Source organism: Hippichthys cyanospilos, chromosome 21, assembly GCF_059441005.1.
Source record: "Hippichthys cyanospilos isolate Australia breed blue-spotted pipefish chromosome 21, RoL_Hcya_1.0, whole genome shotgun sequence".
Lineage (NCBI taxonomy): Eukaryota > Metazoa > Chordata > Actinopteri > Syngnathiformes > Syngnathidae > Hippichthys > Hippichthys cyanospilos.
Window position 1 is genome coordinate 2,501,018 of NC_142389.1, and position 23,521 is coordinate 2,524,538.

Here is a 23,521-nt window from a genome sequence, read left to right on the forward strand (position 1 = left end):
CACATTTCCAAGTGTATTTACAAAACTAAAAACCCAAATATTTGCAACAAGTCAAAACATCCATCAGACTAACATTACAGAAGAAACATCGTTGCTGAGCCAGTTTGCGTGAACAAAAAGATGCACTCGGTTAAAAACGCACATCAACATACTCAGCCTTTTCATATGTGCATTATGGTCACAAACATGAATATTGAAGCTTTGAAAAACTAATTCAAATGTGCAAAATCAGCATTTTCCTTTGGGTAAACTTGACAATAGAACAGTCTGGAATCATTACTTGTTCTCGCAGGGTTTGTGCCGACGAGATCACTTCTGTTTTTTGGGAGCCTTGTTGGATTTGTTCAGGATTTTCATGAGGTTTTTGGACATGAAGTACGGCTTCTCCATAGAACCGTCATTGCGTTCCAAGTCCTCCACTGTGAACGGTTCATTGTAATATCATATTTCTGCACTGGCTTGTCAACTCTTGAACTTAAAACCAGCTTAGGATTGTTCAATAAATATGACGAAAGAAACGTTGTCATTGTGTACTCACAGAAGCAGAGGAAGAGCGTGTCCACACACATGCTGTAGACGCTGAAGAATCCGTGAGCGATGAGGTAGCTACCAAACACTACCGTCTAAAATGGTCATTTGGAGAAGAAAACAAAACAAAAAACAAGACATTCAGTAACATGCTGGCATTGCTTACTGGATAAAATGAGCACATTCAGTCATACAATGATTGGCATCCAGTAGTAGTTGAGGGTCTCCGACTGGACTGTGCTGTGCGGTAAAGGAATTCGGCCGGAGAAGAAGTAAAATGACAATATGCCTGCAAGAAAAGACTTGTAATCATTGTGCTTATTGTTGATGTTTGTCACTGGATTTTTAAAAGAAATTGTGGGGGGTTTTAGCCATATAAAAGAAGTGAGCAGACTGAACCACTGTCTGAGTCCATCCTTGTTCACACACAGGAATATTACTAAAACGAAGAGGATCATGTAAAAGTTATGACGTCCCCAGCTGATTCGGTGAAGTGGAAAGGTAAGCAACCGAGTGCTTCGGTTAGAGAACGCGGAACAATTGCATCATTTACATGCATATATTTAACTGTGAAAACGTTAAAATATCATGAGAAAATGTTAAAAGTGTAGTACTGTACGTACCAACTCCACCCACTACGAAGAGTTTCCCAAATAACAGCAACAGGTCGGTCACTTTATCCAGTATGACAGTTCTGTGAGACACAAGTATACCTTTGATTTTTATATCGAACGCACTTCACATCAAAGTCAAAGCATTGAAAGAAGACACTAGGGAGCTGAAATTTCACCCAAACGTTAAGGAGCATGCTATCCCTTGGCTAAAATACTGCAAGAATGACATGGAAGAAAACGACCCCAAAATGGTCAAAATACTGCATAAGGGTTCAGCACAACAAAAGCACAAACCTTATTATGTTTCTCATGATCAGGGAGAAAGCATTCTTTGCCGAAGTACAGAAGTTTTTCCCATAAACAGCAATCTGGAAAAGTACAAGTTATATCAAATATATAAACTGTATATTGTTCTCAACAACTTAAGTCCATATTCATTAATTGTGTGCTAAGGACGCGATTGCTCATCTTTGTTGCGCTTACCATGATGTATGCATTTCTATTGAGAAACTTGATGAACTTCTCAAGGCACCAGAAGCAGCATTTCATGCAGCACAGTATAAAACGCGCTAATCCGTTTTGAGCACCTAGGTGGGGGTTGAGGAGACAACACATTAACGGCCTTAAAAAAAAGTATGTTTGAAATTTGTAACAGTTCATTTGGTGAGAGGCCTCACTTCTAGTTTTGTGGTCAATGTATTCCAGGATGACCCTCACAACCTGTATAATGGTTAGGACCAAAGAACCGAATGCCAATGAGCCAACATGGTACCTGAAATCATTTAGATTTAGAGAATATTGATTAAATACATGAAACCCATTACTTAAGGTCTTGGGCGTCAACTAGAGGACAAAGTCATAACTGCAGCCATTTGATATTTTCTTGTTGATTTCTGATTGAACAAAAATGTTTCTTTTCTGCTTAACATTTCGAGCACATTCACACTACAAAACACAAACCTTAATGTGCGCATAAAGGCACCGAACAGAGGGAACATGGGGATGTCATCCGGTTTTGTGAAAGCCCAGTAGTAGGCGGCAAAGGCGCCGGCCAACGTGCACTGGCCCAGAGCGATGACGAAGTTGACACACCAGAGGAAGGCCACCACGTTGTAGATCTGAAGATTGAACAGGTTCCTTTGGAAGAGCCCCTCTGTGTTGTATTTGACAAACATGCACCGAGCGGAGGGGCAGGTTGGATAATCCGATGCATTGAAGGTCTAAAGCAGGAAGAACAGCGAATGAGTGTATGCCAGTTTGAATATACGGTCACTGTTTAGAGTCCGGTATAAAATCAAGCCTTTTAAAGTAATATGTAAAAATCATATCAACGGAAAAAAAAGCTATTATGATTCTTAGCAGCCCATTCACCTGAGGGTTACAGTCCACTGTGCCATTAATCTGCTGACATTCACTCATAGTGGAGTTGAAAGCCACCACTTTAAAGACGGACCCTCCTGAGGTGGCTAAAAACCTGTGTTGATAAGTTCAGGAGACCTAACGCGATGTGAAGAATCACATGCCCATGCCCTCTTAACGAAAGGATACAATGCGATGCAACCCCAGTAGGTCACACAAGCCAAGACGAGAATAAAGGTGAACAGTGGGTAAAACAGCGTGCTCATCATTTGTGCGACGGCCCTGTGAAACACAAGTTATTACGAAGAAGACAGGAGATGGATAACATGCTCTACACTCTACAAGTAGAACGCTATGAGATGACTAACTTGCTGGACTCCCGGATGATCGCAATGGCGATGAGGATTCGGACTCGCAGGAAGATGAGGACTAAGATCAGGATGGCCTCAACCACACAGAGAATGATCACTGAGGAGCGAACGCAAGAAGGAAGATGATTAGGGATGTCCGATTAATCGCATTAATCTCATTTTTAATCTCTAACTTTATACTCTCTGTATACCCATTAGATGCGTTTTCGTGCATGAACAGTGGTTTTATTTTTATTTTTTTGCAGATCTTCGTCTCTCATTTTTAATCTCTTGACAGGAGTAAGTTACAGGTAGATCAAATGCCTTCTTCCCATTTTAGCCAGGATTTATAAAGCATGTCCGCAAATATAGCATGGTTAAACTCACAGAAAGCTAACCAGGTCTCTTGCACTTCCAGGTAAAACTTGAAGTTGGTGGTGAATCCAATGTCGGTGATGGATGCAGACAGACTCTTGTATTTATCGTACTCCGTGTAACAGTGCCAAATTCCTGAAAGGAAGTCAAACAATGCTTCAAAAACATACTGCAAACACATGAGCCAAATCAAAAGATCTCAACCATAGCGCAACGAAGCAAATTTTGTCTGGCGCTGAGCAGTGTTTGCAAAACTTTCTTTTTCAAGCAGAAATCAATAAATGCGAAAATGAGTTCATTTTCACCATAAGCCCCGGCGCTCAGAACGGCGACAATAAGGAACCACACCACAATGGAGGCGATGAATCTCAGCAGTAACAGGAACAACAAGCTGAGCACCATGGCTATTGCCAGACCACTGTTGAGAACAAGAAAAAGAAACTATGAGAAGGAAATATGAAAATCAAGTTAAAAGTAAAGGTGATAAAGATTGCCACAGCAAAGTTTTCAGTTCTATGTATAAGCAAAGAGGTGGATGTGTGCGATCAACTTACGCGAGGATCCAGGGCCACGATGACGCAAAATCCTCAAAGATCCTGACACCGATGTCCCGTGCACCAAAGCCGTTCAAAATGTCTCTGATCGAGACAAAAACAAAGTCAAACAATTCGTCTGAAAAAAGCAAGCTGTCAAGTACTACAACTGATGCAGTAGTAAAAAAAATACACGAATGCAAGACAGTGGATTTTAAATCATCATCACAAGAAGGTTAAAATGCATATTTTAGATGACCCCCCCCCATCACCTTTTCTATCCAAACCAAAACGGAGCACATGCTGAAAAAACATGAGCATGTCTCAAAACAATATAACAAAGCTGACTGACAGGAGAAACTAGTACACGAAGATGCTACTCTACGGTTCAATCCACTTACGAGGCAAATGACCCTGTGCTGGTGAAGGGGGAGGTAAACAAGAGCGTTACTAAAGTTGATCTGCATTCATTTGGACATTTAACAATGACTAATGTGGTTCACGAATTGTATTTTTTTCTAAGTAAAATTGCTATGCGCTGATAATCTACCCAGTGCCATTCTTGATGAGGTCGGCCGTTTCGGTGACAGATGGTGGCAGGCCTGAAACGTTGGAAAAATACTGCGGCATTTTCTCAAGCGCTGTGACATCAGGTAGGCATCTTCCAATAACTAAATAAAAAGGGGGGATGAGTTGGCAACCATTTTGAATTTGATAAAAAAAAATCCAGTGGAACATCTGAAGTCTGTTTTTGTTCTTTTTGTTTTTCTTTTTCTATAGGAAAGAATCTAAATACGATGAATCTTTCAAGGGACAACGTGTTGCAAAACTGACACAACTGACACTCCCTCAAACAGGATAACAGGTGAGGTGGTTACACGATTTGTGCAGCTTCGGAAGCCTCAGAGGTTCCACTGTGACGGCACTTAAGCCAAAATTAAAAGTATAAACAGTATCGTCCACTCACCAGAGGTAGTGGGAATAGTATAGAAGGGACAAAGCTCCTTTTCCACAATGTCCTTAACAGTCTAAAAAGAAAATTATTTTATTAAGATCTAAGTCTTGGCAAAGAAACAAGCCGCACATTATTGAACAAATAAAAAATTTACCATGTCAGTGTTTGACAGATTTACGGATGGCGCACAGAGACTTTGATTGAAAACCTTCGCAGGCTTTTGAGCGTAGTCGAACGGCCCTACGGCAGAGAATTCAGTGGGGCACTTTTCCACACATACCTGGTGGAGGGTAAAATTATGGTGAAGAAAGGCGGCGAGTACAACAAAAAGCTAAATGGAAAATCAAAGCATTTAACCTGTGTGGTTGGACACTGAAGACCATTGAGAGCTGCTGCCATCACATTAAAACCTGTCGCACACTTGATCATGTCAAGGTACAAGAGTGCGGGTCGGTTTCTAAGAGAACAGAAGAGGACAAATATTAACTGATGGTTTGTTATAGTGTAGATTTCGTAATCCAAACAAGTGAAAGCTAATTACTTATTTGGTCCAATGCCACAGAACCATCCAGTTGAGTTTCTTGGATAGAGAACTTGCCGGGGATCTCCGTAAAGCCATGCTGACACAAGGAGGAGAAAAAACAAAAATGTAATCTGATTATTGACTGGAAGTGGTAGCGCCATGTTACCGGCATCACCGATAGATAGAACAGGTAAGCAGACGGGAAGATAGAAATAACTCATGTTGTTGTTGTCATGCTGTTAAGACAAGAAGTGTCATTTAAGCTTCCGCCATGGCCGAGCAGAAACGGTGACTTGAACAGCACCCAATAGCAAATCTTAATAATGTTCTATTGAGCTGCCTTCACAAACTTTGTGTGGACTTAAGATAAGGAAGTGTGTGTTGGAATGAGCTTGATGACCTAGTTGGTCAACGTTTAACAAGCTTAATGCTATTTTTTTTGGATTGTTTCTACATATTAGGACGTGAAGTGTGTGTGTGTGTGTGTGTGATGTTGCTGGGATGGTTATATAAAGGATGTTACACATTATTAGACCAGGAAGCGCAGTAGTGTACATTTTCTAACTATTGTGCGGTGTCTCTCACATTTTAAAAAGTGGGTTTGTGGATACCAGGTTTGGATCAAGTCATTCACAAAAGGAAAAAACATAAAAAAGGCAAAAGCGGGAGAAAATTCAAGTTATATAAGAGAAAAGCAGAAACACAAAAAAGGAACCCATTGTGATGTTTTATCCGCATATGTTGGCATCAGAATATCTGCGTAAGGCAATGTTGCGCCTACTTCTCCACTGTTTTAATGCCGTGTCAAAGGCCAACACACAGTATACTGTTATACTACCTTACTAACCTTGACCTGCTTTCTCCAGTGTGTTACATATAAAACAAAGAAAGAGGACAAAACAGAGTGGTTTACAGAGTTTATTTATTTAGTTACGCTTACCTAAAACCCCAACTACGATGTAGCCCAAGATGACCGCCATAAACAGAATACAGCAGATGATGTCAGTGCATCCTCTAGGGGAAAAACAGAAGAGGGAAACTTATAAATAAGTTGTGCGGACTTTGCACAGCAATTTGTCTTCATTGTGAGTCAACCAGTCAACTCAAACTAATGGAAACAATGCAGCAGGAAATGAAATTGAAAATCACCTCTTCTTTATGGGCCCGTTAAAGGAAGGATCATACTGGACAGGTTCACCTAGAAAAAAAAAAATATATATATAATGTGTAGGTTTTTTGTCCCGCTGACAAAATGTTTTACATGCGTGCCACCATTTCTCAAAACGTATACATTTGAAATCTGAATTGAAAATGAATTGTGTGTATTGTACGAGTACAAACATACACTACATTTTTAAACAACGCAAAGTCATGTGTTCATTTTAAGTTAATGAATTACTGTGCAAGACTCAAAAGACGGAAATACTTGTTTGAGTGGGGATCTTACGAGTGCTGTAAAAAAGTTATGGACCGGGTGGATGTGGAGCAGGAATAAAAGCGATTTGTTTCCTGGAACGCAACGAATGGCTAACTTCAATAACAGCTTATTTATTTTTAAAAAAAGTCTTACACCTTCGACAACATTCTGGGTTTCAAAATCATGAAGCAGATGCACAACACTGATACTGTACTGCCAGCTGAGTTATTTGAATGTCATTTGAATTTACAATGATGCCTAATGTTATGCTTTCGAAAGAAAGGTAAAAGAAAGAGCGGGACCAAAACCGAATACCTAAAAACAAAATCGATGGAGAACTATGCCTCTAGTCGGATTTGAATTATACATGAATGAAGTTAAAATGTTAGCATCACTTGAACAAATAAATGTGTTTATGATGTGACATTTAGGTCAGTCGCAGATGTTGTTTTGAAACCAGAACACATCAGAGTATGGTGTTCCACTTTAGAGGTTCCTATATCATGGAAACGAGACTATTAAACTTGTTTGACAATATTCCAAAAGGAATATATCGCACGGCTCAGAACATCATCCTTTGAGGGTAAACAAAAAAAGAAGTGTCACGAAATGGCTGTAACAAAGGAACCTGTTCAGTGGCCTCTTGCTGTGATAAGTGTCAAATTTCACAATGCTCTGTTTGCACCAAACATTGACTCGTAAAGGGGTTCACGCTGACTCCATTAAATGATACCTCAGTTTAAAACGTTTTATAGCTTTGGCTCGTATAGGAGTGAAAATGGGTGTTGTGGATCAGGGGGAGTAGCCTTTTGCGTTATCTTATGACTCAGCTTCATATGTGCAATCAGAGCAGCACACTACGTCATTTAGATTATGTGTCGACTTCTATTATGATTAAAATGGAAAAAGACAGGGTCAACAACCACCATCAACTGAGTTCTAGAGAATTATGATAATATCTCAAATGATGTACTGTGGACAGAACTCGACATGGCAACTGTCACGTAATTAGGTCTGATTCAGTAAAAACCTGAAGGTATAATAAATAAATGAGACGAAAATCCTCTTACAGCATTTTTTTAAAGACATAAAATAACAATCTGCCTTTACCTGCAGGGAGGGTTTATTTACTGTCGCCTTGGTAAACCTCCCATTGTGTCAATACACTTAAATGGACTCCATCAATTGAACACATGCCAAGCTGAATTCAAAGTGCCATACAAACCTTTTGTAAATCTGCATCTCAAGTGCGAAGGAATTTTCTCTTTGACCCAAAAAACGTTTGCTTATTATTAAAGAAAATAAATACTTTTCTGATTATAATCTGTTTAAATTCCTGATATTTCTCTGTTTGGTTATATAATGCATAAGAGGTTCTGCTTAATTTGAAGCCAAGTAATAACGCTATGTACAAAAATCCCATTTAAATGTAAGATGTTCATTTCTACTGTGCTCACATAGTTTAATAAAAACCTAAAGTACATGGCAAGAATTACCACCATACTTTTGATTGTTTTACATATAGCTTAGATATATTTTTCTATGGCAGGGTGTCCAGCATTACTATCAGAAAACACAAGAAACTGAGAAGTGTGTCCAAACTTTTGACTTGGAGTGTGTATGTGCAGTAATTAGGATCCTGCCGTGTTATGCTAGAAAAATTATCCAATCTGATGTATCCATTTATGTCCATCTATCTATGCAAACGATGTATAGTGACATAACAATTACGAATGTTCTTAAGACGACAAAAGGCGCCGAAGAAGCACGGTTAATATTTGTGACATTATTCTGTATATGTGTTTTGAAAAATTCCAATTTAAAATAAGTGCCTTGGCTCAAGCAGGTTGACAAACTGTTAGTGATTTAAAACCTCGACTTGCGTACACGGTTGTAACTAAATAGCGTCGTAGACCGAGGACTCCCTGTGATGGACATTGGTGTTTTAAAACTAAACGACATAGAATAGCGAATCACTATTCACCGTACTTAACTTATTCGACGTTATAAGACTTTTTAAATGACAAATTCAGCCCTTTATTCCTCAAAAGTAAAGCACAACAACACAAATCTCTCGAGGTAACGGATGATGGCAACTCACCATATTGAGAGTCGAGATTTTTCTCTTTCTTGCTCATTTCCACCTCGAGCCTAACCTCGTTTTTCTCGGCTTGTAACTCACAGCTCGCTTTACTTTGAATAGGACAAAACCGTCCTGGGCGAAGAGTACAATAAAAGCTTTTGAGAGAGGCCGCAGTCGAGTGAATCTTTCCCCCCCCCACTGTTGTTACTAAGCAGTGACGACAAGCGCGCACCTTTGGGACGTGCACCGGAAGTTGCCAGGTGCACTCGCCTCTTCAGATGATTTGTAAACAATAACTTTTATCATTACATTTTGTCAATCATCTTCGTTGCTTTATGTCATAGACACAAATCTGTCTTTAAAAAAAAAACGTTACGGCATTCCACTAGGTCCGCTGAGTGTAATGTCTGGATTTAGCTTGTTTCGCTAAATTGTGCAGTTTAGTAGTTGAGCCATTTTTCTCCTACAGTACCGTTATTCTTTTTTCTTGATTACCCGTTCCTGGATTTACGCAAAACCTCGTCTACAAAAAGTTTCAACGTCGCAATCAAGTGAACGATAATATGCTAAATACTTTGATTAATGCTGAATGAACTACTGTGATTGCCAAACACGTAAAATACGATCCTACCACCTATTTATAATTTACTTAAGGAATTGGGGGGTTACAAAACATAAGACACAATGATTGTAGGATTAAATGAGTTTTTTTTCTAAAAATTTAATACTTAGAATGTAAAAAAAAAAAAAAAGGAGAAGAAAGGCAATGGATTGTTATTATACTATGCGTCGGATACATGATAGGCCATTGAATTTCTGTTTTCCTGGTGTACGCAATAAAATCAGTTTGTTTCTTGCCACCCAGCGAAACAAATACGTTCCACAAAGGGCAAATTAATGCTGAAAACTGTTTGGTAAAATACAGTATGTAAACAAATATATTTCAATATACAGTAATTGATTCATGTTATCTTAGCGTAAAGGCATGGTCACTGTTACTACAAATCAGCCTTTGGTTGGGTGGCAAAAAATTGATTACCATCACTGAAAAAAGCACCATATATTTCAGGGACACACACAATATGAATGGCAAATACAAAGTTCTGTTATTAAATGCTGGGAACAGTCAGCCCGCAGTCTGCTCCCGACTCCGGACTGGCCTCCAGTCGAGCCAATCTGCTCTGCTCCAAAGCAATGGCCTCTGCAGAGTGTTTGCATTTCTCCGAGCCACATTGGCAGGTAAAATATTTGCTTTTAATGTCCCAAAAGCGATCTCCATAGTCAAAGCTATAGGGAAAAACACATTTGTTTTGTTAACATATTGGAAACCAACTGATTCAACACAGTTGTGCAAAAATCACGATCAAAAGCATAGCTTTCTAATACATGGTAATGAGTGCAAAATTTGCTTTACATCAATACGAATATTAATATGCATTACCGTTGATACTGCTCTCATAGAAGTCTTAGCTCATATTTGACTCGTACTCATACTGGTATTGTATTAGCTGTTATTACACCAGTGACTAGTAGGAAACGTATTTCTTGCATTTCATTTCTAAGTCTTAACAGCTCTCAATGAAGACACAGATGAGAATCCCGGTATCATTATGCAAATAGAGGCTGCAATGCTGACAACCATCTCAACACATCTCACCCAAGCTCTTGGCCGCTAAGGATGTCTCTGGAGCTGAAAAAGGCGATGCGTGGAAATCTTAGGTCCTGGTGCAGCATGAACACACGTAACGGGATGAGATTCGGGTCACAAAGGTGGTTGATGAAGCGGCTGATGTTCCCGTAATAACGGGCATCAATACAGTATACCTCCCCGTCCTTCAGAGAAAACACAGGATGGGTTGGACATCAATGGAGCAAGATAACTCGTGTGCCAATCATTACCTTATTATCCAAATCAAAGAGATAAGAGTCATCCTCTCTGACGTCTGCTTCTGCATCTGAGATAAGCTCCCCCACATATCTGCACGGAATGGATATTTTAAGATTATCTGGCAAAAAGAACTAAGAAAATGGATGCTTTGGTCTTACTCGCAGATGAAGCTTCCCTGGGGAATGTCCTGCAATGCTCGAACACCCCAGCCCATTTTTGCTGTCCTGTAGAGCTGAAGACGAACTCTGAGGGAAGGAAAAAACGTTTGATGGGTTTGGCCTATGGCTTGGAAAGTGTGTGTGTGTGTGTGTGTGTGTGTGTGTGTTTTACACTTACTTGATGCCAGCCTGTACCACCCTATTTTTGCATGTACGATGGCAAGAACAGGCCATGTTGCATTCGAATATGAGGGGAGGTTCAATTTTATTAAATTCTTGAAGCAACCTCTGATCCTGTAAATAAAAATAAGATCAAACATTTTCTTTATACTAGGTTGGGATCTATGGGTGAAACCCGTCCTTGAGTCATTTGAGTACCTTAATTCAAAAAATTGAACACACCGAACATTTTTTTCACCAAGCTAAAAAAAAAAACAACATTTTTATTCGAATACTCAAAGTTTGAGTCAAATTTACTGTACCTTGTCATACCAGCAGCGGATGCTGAGCTGTCCGCAAAGGCAGTTACTCGAGGAACAGTCATCAGTACAGCCACAGTGCTGAGGAAACACACGACGTGTCCTTAAACAGTAACGTTGCTTCTTTTGAAACAGAACAGTAGTTAAAAAAAAAAGAAAAAATACCTGTAAATGTGTGATATTGCGGTCAATGTTCATTGCTGATGTTTCACAGTTTTCTGAAACGTATTTGTAGTCCGAAGGACAGCCTTCATCATCAACTGCGTTTACACATGGAATGGGTGCGTTCTCATAGCCCTGGGTGATGTCACTGGGACGGTGCAGCAATAATGATTATGCAAAGAGGAAAAGAATACAAGCAAAGTTGACTCTCTTGATTGCAGGGGAGGCAGATTTCTATATTGTAAAGCACTGCATCCATTTTGTGCGCATTACAGATCAGTCCTTAAGAGTGTCTGTCTAGGAAGGCCCAAGTGCCCTCATTTTCCATTCAAACCGTAATGTAAATATGAAAAAAGCCAACCTGCATATAATCCTTTCTGTCCTAAGCATGCGATTGGCTATTCCCCTTCGTATCTTCCTGTTGATCTGGAGGGCAACCCATACTGGTGTGTCGGGCCGTGCAAGAGTGAGAGGTGTGTCTCCCTCCCTATTAATAGTGTCAATCTCTGCACCTCTCGAGAGAAACAACCTAAAGCGAAACGACAAAAAGGACACAGTTATTACGTTTTCAAAATCACATCATAGGGTAATGAACCTTAACCCTAATAAGGAATTGTTTTCATGATTTAAAGGAATAATAAAGTTGTTAAAACGTGACTCACGTAACACATTCCAGGTATCCTTCTCTTGCGGCAATGTGGAGTGGTGTGTCGCCATGTACATTTACTGAGGCAAGGGAACAACCAGCGTTCAACACCATCTCTGCGATATCCACATTGCCTGCATAAGCTGCCCAGTGGAGACACACGTTTAACTCCTAGGGGGAAAAGATTACATTTGAAGCAAAATACCTTTTCTGTATTATTGTTGGTTGACTTCTTGGCAGTTGTCAGGGGGATCTAGCATTTTTTCAAAGCAACTTATCACTGATCACCTTGTCATTGATAGTAACGTCAGCTCCTCGGTTTAGCAGCACTTTGATCACCTCCACATGTTTGTGTTCTGCAGCCCAGATGATTGGAGTCCAACCGCCATTATCCTGAAACGAGCCATGACAATGTATTAGTGTGGCGTTTTTGTAGGCATGAATGGCAAGGGGGCAGGTTGTGAGTCATGTAAGACACTTTTTGAAAATGAAGCTAATAAAAAGGTTACAAAAGTCCAAACTCCAGAATAAATTAGAAAGTATAGAATTTGTTTTTTGATTGCACATGTCATACTGAATGCTTTTCAGTTTATTGTTTCATATTGAATACATAGAGTTGTGTTCGTCCACGTTTACTCAAGTCGAATAGCGAAAGACTACAAACAATGCGTTCTAAATAACAGCATTTGATAACTGGTCTGCTTTTTTTGCTTTTTCTTCATCACCTGTGCATTTACATCCACCTGTCCCGTCTCCAGCAGTATGTTGACAATTTCCAGGTTGCCCTGTTTGGCTGCATGGTGGAGCCCAGTATATCCATCCTCTTCCTATAAAAGAAATCCAACAATAAAATAAATCATCATCAAACGTACAATTATAAATCAAGCAGCAAATGATACTCACAACATGGTAGACGCAGGCCCCATTTTGGATCAGGTATCGAACCACTTCGACATGATTGTTGACGATGGCTTCTAGAAGTGGTGTTCTCAGGTCCTTGTCCTGAGCATCAATTTGAGCACCTCCCTGTCAGAAAAAAAGGATAATTTAGTTAGTGCACAAAAACTAGAAAAAAAAATAGATGGAGAAATCACAAATGACTGATTTGAGTGAGTTTGAAAAGGCTAGAAATCCCTGTACAATTAACCAGTTTTAAAAAAAACAAAGAAAGGAAGGAAGGAAGGAAGGAAGGAAGAGAGGAATGGAGGGAGGGAGGGAGGGAGGGAGGGGAGGAATGGATGGATGGTAGACAGACAGACGTATAGACGTATAGACAGATAGACAGATAGACAGATAGACAGATAGACAGATAGACAGATAGATAGATAGATAGATAGATAGATAGATAGATAGATAGATAGATAGATAGATAGATAGATAGATAGATAGATAGATAGCCTCACACACTTGCAGAAGTATGTAGCAGACTTCCAAAAGACCTCTTTGAGCAGCAGCATGAAGAGCAGAGCGTCGATTCTGAGAGTCAGGCTGGTACGTGGGATCAATGCCCTCCACTTGGACAAACACAGCATACACAATCCGTTTACATTCAAGTATCTGAAACCATATTCCAAGGAACTTTTTCTACATACTTAGCATGAGAAGAACTCTCTGGACTTCCCCTTGTTTGGCAGCAGGGTAGAGCTGGCGTGGGTGAAACCTCAGTTTCTTTCTCCTAAGAGGATACCCCCCCCATGCAGAATTGTGATATACTTTTGTAATGTAACTCTATATTGTATACTTATAGAAGACTGAAGGAGTAATACTGTACTTGAGAGCAAACCTTTCGCTATCCTGTGTAAGAATAGCCTTTTGAAGCGCTGCCCTGCTAGGTCCTGGTGGAAGAGCGCTGGGACAAACAGGCTTCCCATTTGGCATACACACAGATGGCCCCACACTGTCAACTCCCTCCTCAGGAGGATGCGCAGTGGTGACAGATGCAGTTGAGGGCACAGGCTGAGGTGGCTGCTGTTGCTCCACTGTTAAGGTCACCATTCCATGGCTGCGCATACGTGCACTAGTGAAGACATTGATGCTAATTAGTATTTAGTAAATGACTCTTTTTTTTTTTTTTGAGAAAAAGGTCTTTAAAATTTTTTTTTGACTTGCTGTTAACTGAAAATCACAGCTTTTCTATTTTCTGTTTGGTACTGGGAAATTCTGAAGCTGAGCTGTGGTTGGTTATTAAACGAGCCTTGAGCATATAATGTCATTTTAAGTTGACAGTAAGTGACAACATTTGTTTTTAAGGAGATTTATAGACAAAATATTCACTTTATTACCCCTCTAAAATCGTCATCTATTTGTTTTTCACTTTGCAGAGGCATGGATGAATTGCAAACATAAATTCAAGTCCTAGCAGTCACTTTTTGGGGAAATTGGTAAATATACATGTACTTCTATTGCTGCTACCAACATCTTAAAAGTATTCTATACACTCAGCTTTTGTTATACAGATTACATTTTCCACTTATGTATAAAAAATCAAATCTATATTCTCTAAATGAAATGAAAAATATTCACATTTAGTCATGACATTACATCAATAAAGCCATGCTCTCGCTAATGCAAAAAAATGTAGCATCCAAAATCTTGATAGGCCAACAATTACAACAATTTAAGGTCATGAGTGAACCTTCTTAAAGGTTCTTACCTGACAGGCCTTTCAGGCATCTTCCCATCTTTCATCCCACCGGTGGATGCTGTGAGAGAAGGCCCCGAAGGGACAGATGGTGGCAAAGATGGAGTGGTGGTGGAGGACGCCGACATTGTGACGACCGTGGTCGCGGAAGCTGTCGTGGAAGGTATGGTGACCTCTTGAGCCTCAGTTGCATCCTCTCCACAGTGGGGACAAAACAGCATGCCGCCGTTCGTTCTGTTACGCCCACCGCCGAGCACCGTGACACACCCACGGTGGAAACGGTGGGCGATGCGCTGATCCGGGCAGCACTCAAGGAATGTTCCCTTGATGAAGAAAACGGGGATGATCGCGGGCAAATAAACAAACATCAACTTAAAGTTGACTGGCTACAGCAGGTGAAGACAACTTACTGCTACACAAAAGAAACCACAACCGGGACAGCAGTGATGTTTGACCATGTGGGAGCGATGGGTTTCACAAAGCACCATAAGGGGTACCCGGCTAGATGGCCGCATGGTCTCTCCTTTGGTGGTCATATTGGTGCATGGCCTCAGCTGGAAGGTTAACCGCAAAAATGTCAGTAACAAAGCTAGCCTGTGATTTACTGAAAATTAGCGAAATGACACACTGGGGTCGGAGAAAATTTTTAAAGGATTTTTAAGCAGACTTTTAAAAATTGAGAAAACAATTTCAACAAAATGCCCACAGTATTAAAACCCATAGAACCTTATTATCTTCAATTACCTTAAAAAAAATCATCCAGCTGTTCAACAGTGGCAAATATTACGTTGCGCAAATTCCTTCCATGTAAATAGGTGGCATTCTTCCAAGTCTCAGACAATTTGAGCTTTCATGAACATTTGAATATTCTTGTTTACCATATACTGTAGCATATTCCACAAACAAAATATTAATGAGAAAGAATACTGTGTTAGACTAACGGGATTTTTTTTTTTTTTTTACTTGACTTCCCCTTTAAATGTGACTGTGAGAGAAAGCGCACATATAATGTGCACTGTGTTTGTGAATAAATGGACCGTTATTCATGAAGCAGTTGACAAAGTTATTTTTGTCCGAAAGCTTTATGTCCCACGTGCTGATTCACATATTAATCCTGGACTTGGGCTAAAAGGAGAACTGGGGGGTAAATGATGGGATGGCCTAAAGGACACCACAAACCTCTCCATTGCTGCACTCAGTGGCCATACACTGTCTGCTGAGACGGTGGTTGGTGCTTTCAATACGAGGCGCTTCCATCCTACAGCTGCAAAGAGGAAGCTCCTCCAGGCGCTCCGTGTCCCCTCCGTCGCTTCCCTCTGTGGGGCAAGTAAAACGGTTTGCCATCATCTTTGTGATTTTTATCTAACTCTTGATAAATACCCAGAATTTACGATGTATATATTCAATAATAATACTAAAAATTACAATTGCCATTTACAGTTTTTGACCAAAACTACTTCAAAATAGTATTTTCAGGGTGTTAATAATTTGAACAAGGATTTCAGCTGTTGCATTGTCAAAATTGGAACTTTTCACATTTTCCTTTCATTCAGAAAGACGTGACAAGGCGAAGAATAATGTCAATAATGAGTTTAACATGTTCATAAGAGTGTAGATTCCAGTGACATTAGACATATACGTTGAAAATCTGTAAACCTACCATGATGAGGTGAGAGTGTCAGGCTGTCAGCAGCAGCGATGTCCAGTGCGTCTAACGGAACCTCTGTGTACTCAGTGGACCTTCCAGCTGAAAGGCATTTAAAGCACAAACCAGGATGAGTAGGTTGCTGTTGTTCATGTGATTTTAATGGGACACAGAACGACACAAATAATAATAAATGTAATCCGACGTGTAATGTTACTACGATAGCCTAAAGGTGAATTTTTAAAAGAAACTTCAGATCGTTTTTTTCAGTCATGAGTTAGGCTTTAGTTACCACATTGATTAGAATATTTCAAGTTATTTTGTCACATGCATTGTAACACTACAAAATGAAATTCTTATTCTGTTCATTTCCCAGAGCAGACTTATATTCCACACAATAGAGCAAATAATAAAGTAGACAATAGCAGGCAGTAAAAACAGTATTGGGACAACTTCTATTCTTTTTCTAACTAATTTCTAATTTTATTAATGATCAATGTTACTATGTGAAACATTTCATGACTCCAATCATGTTTTCAAAGTCACTCACCTCCAACTGACTCCAGCACATCGGAGCTGATTCTATCTTTCCCCTGATCCGCCTGTTTCCATGGAAACTCCCGTGATTTGTCCTGAATCAATGTGTCTCTTTGTGATTCGGAATCAGATTCCTGAGAAGATTGTTTGAGATTTCAATGTCAGTAATTCTGCATTCACGTCAGCATTCTCAAAACACATATGTTGAGTTTGAAAGGGGCCTATCATGAAAACTCAACATTTGGGACTATTAAACAATGTTCCAATGTTGATTTGTCACCCTAAACACCAATTATTTCTTCAAGAGTAAATACACGGCGACCTCAACCACAAATTTTAGTTTTGTTTTGGTTCCAGAGTTGAGGAGGAGAGATTATGCACCGAGTCGGCAAAACAATTCTGATATGGTGCTTTCATTGGTATGGACCATAATTACTGTAGATGGCTTTTTAAGTAGAATCTGAACAGCACTTTTCTATGTATCTCTTTCAAACTTTTACTTACTGTTTTTTGTGTATTGTCAGAAAATGTTTCTGATTTCTCCTGGGAGCTGGCAGGTAAATGGCCGAGTTTTCTTTTTTTTGTAACTGTCAAGAAAGGGACAGAATTATTCATTTCACTTACATAAAAAAAAGTGAGAATAAAAACAAATATAAATGGCGTGGGCATGGCATTTAAAGAACACATTTAATAAAGTATCTTAACGTAATCACAAAACAGAATAACTTGCACATTATTATGCCTAAATAATTTAAGATGCTCACCAGTTTCCATGTCCGAGGATGAGCTTGATGGAGTCACAGGTCCAGCAGGTGTGTCGATTTGGCTCCTCTGTATAATGAAGTGCGTAGTAACAAAAATGCTAATCAAATATAATAATAATACTTCACATATGATATTCATGTGTTTAATATTGGTTATATTGACTGGGAATTTTTTTTAGGTGTATCACTGAGTTACAACATTATTGAATACATGAACACAAATAAAACAGAGATTATGAGCATATGACAGTTAAATGTTACAGGTGCTTTGCACAGCCACGGAAAATATGATATAATGTTACAGTTTTGCTTAATTGCCTACAGCCTTTCATTGGATTGATTTTTACATTAACTGACAAGAAGCGTTGTCATTCAAATATGTTTCGTGGACCTCTGCATCCACAGATTCACCTTTTTGATTTTTCCAATCCTGTGCGTGATTCAAATTCTGGATGTTGTCACCAAAGGAACACACGCCTTCTTAATCATAACATTGACATAAAGCAGATTTACCTGCATTGGTGGTAGGCGGGTCATTGTTTTACGTGCCCGATGGATTTTGGGTGGTTCCAATAAGGTAGAGGGAGAGGAAGATGGCGGTGCAGATGGCAGGACAGGTTTACTACTAACAGGCCCAGAAACGCTCATCTTTGCTCGGCCTGGGGACAGCGTCATTGATGTAGAAGGGGAAGATAACAAGGAGGGGGTGGTGACAGGTATGGATTTGGCTGCATAACCTGTAAGTCAGACGGAGAATTTAATGCAAAAAGAAATTGAACGTACAAAAATTACAGTAAGTCAGAAGCAAATTATCACCTGGAGGTGGTTTGTTAAGAGGTGAGGACGCTCCATCCTCTCTATCTTTGGGTGCATCTTTCCCAGGCAACTGAGAACTCAACACCTGTGTGACACCACTCGCTGGCTCTGTTTTTTTGGCCATGGTGACATCTGCATTATCTGAAGTGAAAACGTCATTTATTAAAACATATACAGTAAACATATATCTCTTGCACATAGAAAATAAACTTAAGGGAGTACACACCCTCCTTGACTTGACTTGGGCCAGCAATAGACTCTTGGGCTTTTCCATCTAGAGACTCCTACAAAATAAATGAGACAATATCCAAGACAAATGTTTTTATTCTAATTTTGACTCAATTTATCGATGTGTTGTAATGTATGCATACTAATATGTACTGTGATTAAAAAATGCACACGTAAATCAGATGCCTGGATGTATGAAAATACGCAAATGGCCAATATTCTAAGAGGGTGACTAAGCAAAATTCAAAATTCTTACCTCTGCAGCAACAAGCAAAAGTTAAGTCATTAGACACTACTATGCGTTGATTTCCATTACGTTTATATGTTCAACCAATGGCTGGTAGTTTGGTGTTTACATCAAATGTCGCCATCAGTAGGGCAATCCATTTTTTTTTTTTTTTTTTTTACAAAAGCAGCAGAGGTAGAAAAAACACACTGAAAACATAAACACTACAGAACATTTTAAAATGCTCAATTAGGCCACGTTTACCTTAAAGAAGTTTCGACTAGCTAAAAGCCATTGCAAATTCAAATCTATGGAAGAGGACTGGATGATTTAAGTTCTTAAGGGTAAGAGAACATGCACAAAAAAAGGAATCAGAGATAAATGTGAGTACACACATCTAGCTAGAATAATCTTAAGCAAAGCATTGTTACTAGCTAGCACTTTAGCCCAACTTAGAAGCCAACAGCCCCTGCACCCAACAAAGAAAACGCTGCCATAATCAGACACTCCATCACTCGAAACGCCACGTTTCGCTACACAAAAGTGCGTTTTCAAATATATGAATCTTATTTGCCGGTGTAATGTGTGTTCTTTGCTACCTTTGTCGCAGCCTCAGATGCCGACATGTTTTTCAATGGGCGTGGAGGTATGTGAACGAGGACGTGCTACGTCACACCCAAACCCCGCCCATGACACTCAACGTTATTGATTTAAAACCTGCTGATCGGAAATCAGTATCCAATCTCGATTGTATACGGGGCTATAGTGTAGGACAAACGACATAACCGACTCACAATCAGTCCGGTAGTCTGATAACATTGGTTTACAGCTGTTGTCACGGGATGCTCTTCATCCAGAGAGGTCGTAAAGTAAACAGTCTGCCTTTAACAGCAAGCAGCGAGAGAAGACTGAAACTAAAACAAATCAGGGATTGTCGGATGAAAACAGACCTCTTTTATACCATCTGTTAGGTGCACTCGACGGAATTAAAGGGGAAGGTGAGTGCATTCAAAGTTAAACACTGCAACACGGTAAGTGAGGATGTTTTGTTTGTGCGCGAGTGGTGAGATCGCAGCGAGCTAAGCTGTTTGCTAAGGCTAGCTGCCATTTGTGCTGCGTGGACGAGCTGGGAGGGAAACAGTGATCGTTCACTTTGCGTTAACTATAGCGATTCGTTGTTTCAGAGTCATTAGTTTATCTGGTTTTTCATTGACACTTTTTCAAAATGATGAGTTTTTGCAAAGATTATCCTTGTAGAGCTGCAATATTCTTTCCCCCCATCTGCGTATGTTTTATTCTCGCTCATATGAATTCTAGGGCCAACAAGATGCTGAAACGAGCTGTCATTTGCAAATGTTATCATGTAAACAGTAACGCTTCAATTCTCCATATCTTCAGTCATGATGGAGATGCTGTGTTTCCGCTTGCCGGGCCATGGGGACATGACCCTCAAACACATGAATTCCTTGAGATCTCGCCAGCATTTTTGTGATGTCACCATACTGACCAGCAACAACCAAACATTCAGGGGACACAAGGTAGTGCTGGCTGCTTGCTCACCCTTCCTGAGAGACCAGTTTCTCCTCAGTCCTTCTTCTAAGCTTCAGGTAGATAAGAATGGCAATGTGCACAATGCCATTGTATCCATTGTCCTGTAATAAACAATGCTCTCAATTGCCTAGGTGTCATTGCTGCACAGCTCTTCGGTCATGTGCGATCTGCTACAGTCCTGCTACACTGGTGTTCTCCAATTCAAACCAGAGGAAATAGTCAACTACTTGACTGCCGCAAGTTACTTGCAGATGGAATATATTGTAGAGCGCTGCAGGGATGCTCTGAAGAAATACATGCAGCTGAAAAACCCCAATCCATTGAAGGTTAATCACACATCTTTCCGAAAAGATACAAAGCACTATCATTGTTATATTTAAACGTATACTTTTTTTAAAGCCTATATAGATTTTCACGGTTAAATTAGTACAAAGCACATCTTGCTTTATAACCCACGTCTTGATACTGTACATAGCACACATTAAAATGCTTAGTTGTTAACCTGTGTAAAGGTGGTTGTGAATATTTGTCTTTTTGGGTCCTGGACTGACTAATCACAACCTCCTTTAGGGGACAAGTACAATAGAAAACGGATCAATCAATTCTGTTGTTTTACAGTAAAGTACGTATACACTTGTATTAAGTGTTACCTGAAGCATCAGCCTATATATTTAATAGTTTTTTGAGCAATGTTGTGTTCTTAATTTGTCTTTTATTCTATTGGGACCCTCATACTTTATAGGATTATTTTATATACGGTACGGGATATGCAGGCAGGCACCAGCACAGAAAATAAACGACCAAGCTCTAAACTGATCAATGATGCAATCTACCAATCTCAAACAAGACCCTATTGATTTTTTTTTAAACGAGTCAAAGGTGAAAGCCTACTAAAATCAATGTCAGGCAGAAAGGAATCTAGAAATTTTGCGATCCAGCCGATTTTATGATTGACATCTTTTAGGGAATGGTCAATTTGTATTCCAAAGTTGATTGGATGTCTTAACTATTGTTTTTATGCCATTTTGTAATCCATTTGAGCTCACACGATTTTCTTTTCCACATGTTGCAGATAACTACAGAGGAAAACCCGCCTCAGCCTGTGATTGTCAGTGGCAGCATTCATTCCATCGCATCACCCCCTGGCAGCCGAATGTCACCTGCGCGTAGCCCTGCGGTCCACTTGGTGGAAGGGGACGGCACACAGGAGATCAGTCAGCAAAAGGATGGCAGTCCTTTGGCGGATAAAACACGCGTGAAGGTGTGTGTGTTCCCACTTGACCATGTTTCAACAAGCCGCATAGTTTACTGCAAATTTCCGGTTTGAGATAAACGGCAATCAAAACGTTCATTTACAGTCAATGCTTTCAAAAATGCATTTTGCCATACGGCTCTGTTCGCAACTGTCACATGATCAAACCCAGAGAACGGGTGCTTCTTGATTGGTTGTTTCTTGAGCAACTGTAACGTCATTTTCATTCCTTTCCATCTCAAATTGTTGGCACAGGATCATGCTTCAGACCAGGGAGGAGAGGCTCACCGTGATGTGTTCCAAGTCTACATCTCTGATGAAGAGCAGAACAGTGTCAAGGAGGAAGAGTCGGGAGCACCGATTAACGAGCATAAGGATGCCCTTTCCCCTGCAGCAGATGGGGAAATGGGGCGAGAGAGCGGCGAATATGACTTGAATCCAATAGCTCAAGGTACCAGCATGGACGGCTTCCCAAGGGACGTACTACGTTCTTTAAGACACAGGTTATCTGAACCTGTCCGCGGCCGAGGGAAAGCCATGGGGCGGGGTTTCAAGAGGAAACGCTGGGCGTCATCGCAGGAGAAAAAATCGCCTCGATCAGCCTCCCAAGATTTGTGGTATCTGGCAGGGACAGCTGGCGGCTTCGGGGTGGACTTGAGCGAAGGGATTAAGACAGGAAACTTTTTCTCAGTCGACCTCCCGCGATTGGACTTAAGTTTAGATGACGCTCAGGGGGACAAGTCGTTGCCGCTCGCCAACAATAGTTTGACCAATTTTGCAGTGGATGGGTCCGGCGATGCCGGCGAGGGGGGTTGCGGGTTGAATGCCGGGACGAGCGAGGGGGGGGACGAGTCTGTCGCCGTGGTGGGCTCCACATCCAGCGTGACCGGGCCCGTCATATGCGAGCACTGCGGCGTGACGTGCCCCTCCGCGCACGCCCTCGCCATGCACTACTGCTCTGCTCACCAGGTTTACTCCTGCCCCTTCTGCGAAAAGCAATTCCACCACTCGTACAACCTGAACAGACACATGGCCTTGCACCGGGGTAACGGCAAACCCCACCAGTGCCCGCTGTGCTCCAAGGGCTTCACCCAGAGGTCCACGCTCATCGACCACATGAATCTCCACAGCGGCGAGCGCCCTCACCGTTGCGCGTACTGCCACGCCCGCTTCGCCCACAAGCCCGCCTTACGGCGCCACCTGAAGGAGCAGCATGGCAAAACGACGGTGCAGAATTCCATTCACGAGCAGGAGGAGCGAGAGAGGTCCCTCGGTAGGATACGAGAAGAAGCGCAAGAATGTCTCGTTACTGAGCAAGCGTCTTAAAAAAACCAAAGAATTGAAGGCTAGACCACTTTAATCATGTAAACGTAGTTTAGCTGTGAGGCCTTTGAAATCTGTCATTTTAGAAGAACTGATTTTATTATTTTGTACATAGACTATATTGTGTCTTTTGTGAGGGAAAAGTTTTTTACAGTGAAAAAAAAACACTGTTTTTAATGACTAATTGTATTCCTCTTGTCGTACACTGCCTACTGTGGGGCCTTAAATATAAGGTTTGTTCAAAATATTCATTTAATGCTACTATGACTTGGACCTCTCATAATTACTGTTGAATGAAATAAATGTTTTGAGGTCTTTTCCTGTGAGTTTATTGTACATCACACATGTACATTTGCAGGTTTAGGTATGAGATGCAATCACACTCTGTCCAAATTGTGTGTTGAAATAAAATAATTGGTGAATAAGCATCTTTTAGCTGGAAATGACAGATGTCAAAAAACTTGTCTA

The 23,521-nt window shown here is 40.5% G+C and overlaps 3 protein-coding genes and 1 long non-coding RNA gene across 5 annotated transcripts; 2 read left to right on the forward strand and 2 right to left on the reverse strand.

Moving 5' to 3' along the window:
• slc44a4 (solute carrier family 44 member 4) lies at nt 1–9,265 on the reverse strand. Its single transcript, XM_088405344.1, has 22 exons — nt 8,756–9,265; nt 6,387–6,435; nt 6,178–6,251; nt 5,256–5,334; nt 5,072–5,171; nt 4,869–4,994; nt 4,727–4,787; nt 4,310–4,430; nt 3,781–3,864; nt 3,532–3,644; nt 3,239–3,361; nt 2,870–2,969; nt 2,691–2,783; nt 2,514–2,616; nt 2,103–2,362; nt 1,820–1,914; nt 1,626–1,729; nt 1,437–1,510; nt 1,152–1,222; nt 723–817; nt 539–623; nt 1–419 (listed from the first exon to the last, which is right to left on the reverse strand). The coding sequence occupies exons 1-22, from the start codon at nt 8,790–8,792 to the stop codon at nt 310–312; spliced, it is 2,157 nt and encodes a 718-aa protein (XP_088261470.1). The 5' UTR covers nt 8,793–9,265; the 3' UTR covers nt 1–309.
• On the forward strand, nt 4,152–15,571 carry LOC148406123 (uncharacterized). Its single transcript, XR_015864042.1, has 5 exons — nt 4,152–4,412; nt 4,540–4,624; nt 5,277–5,427; nt 14,392–14,451; nt 14,740–15,571. It is a non-coding gene; the product is annotated as an uncharacterized LOC148406123 (long non-coding RNA).
• On the reverse strand, nt 9,498–19,567 carry ehmt2 (euchromatic histone-lysine N-methyltransferase 2). 2 transcript variants are annotated; one of them, XM_088405342.1, is made up of 26 exons: nt 19,527–19,567; nt 18,700–18,757; nt 18,474–18,614; nt 18,171–18,394; nt 17,658–17,724; nt 17,398–17,480; nt 16,907–17,027; nt 16,372–16,458; nt 15,891–16,027; nt 15,122–15,265; nt 14,724–15,034; nt 13,854–14,087; nt 13,663–13,745; nt 13,478–13,584; nt 12,974–13,096; nt 12,796–12,897; nt 12,359–12,463; nt 12,087–12,241; nt 11,786–11,953; nt 11,428–11,572; nt 11,266–11,343; nt 10,962–11,077; nt 10,784–10,870; nt 10,637–10,715; nt 10,395–10,570; nt 9,498–10,024 (listed from the first exon to the last, which is right to left on the reverse strand). In XM_088405342.1, the coding sequence occupies exons 1-26, from the start codon at nt 19,551–19,553 to the stop codon at nt 9,847–9,849; spliced, it is 3,336 nt and encodes a 1,111-aa protein (XP_088261468.1). In that variant the 5' UTR covers nt 19,554–19,567; the 3' UTR covers nt 9,498–9,846. The 2 variants fall into 2 exon arrangements, with proteins under 2 accessions (XP_088261468.1, XP_088261469.1); XM_088405343.1 differs by lacking the exon at nt 19,527–19,567 and adding an exon at nt 18,958–19,246.
• LOC148406125 (uncharacterized) lies at nt 19,522–23,370 on the forward strand. The gene is made up of 5 exons (XM_088405345.1): nt 19,522–19,925; nt 20,326–20,534; nt 20,610–20,804; nt 21,551–21,739; nt 21,986–23,370. Exons 2-5 carry the CDS (start codon nt 20,328–20,330, stop codon nt 23,054–23,056), a joined length of 1,662 nt encoding a protein of 553 aa, XP_088261471.1. The 5' UTR covers nt 19,522–19,925; nt 20,326–20,327; the 3' UTR covers nt 23,057–23,370.
• The last annotated feature ends 151 nt before the right edge of the window (nt 23,371–23,521 follow it).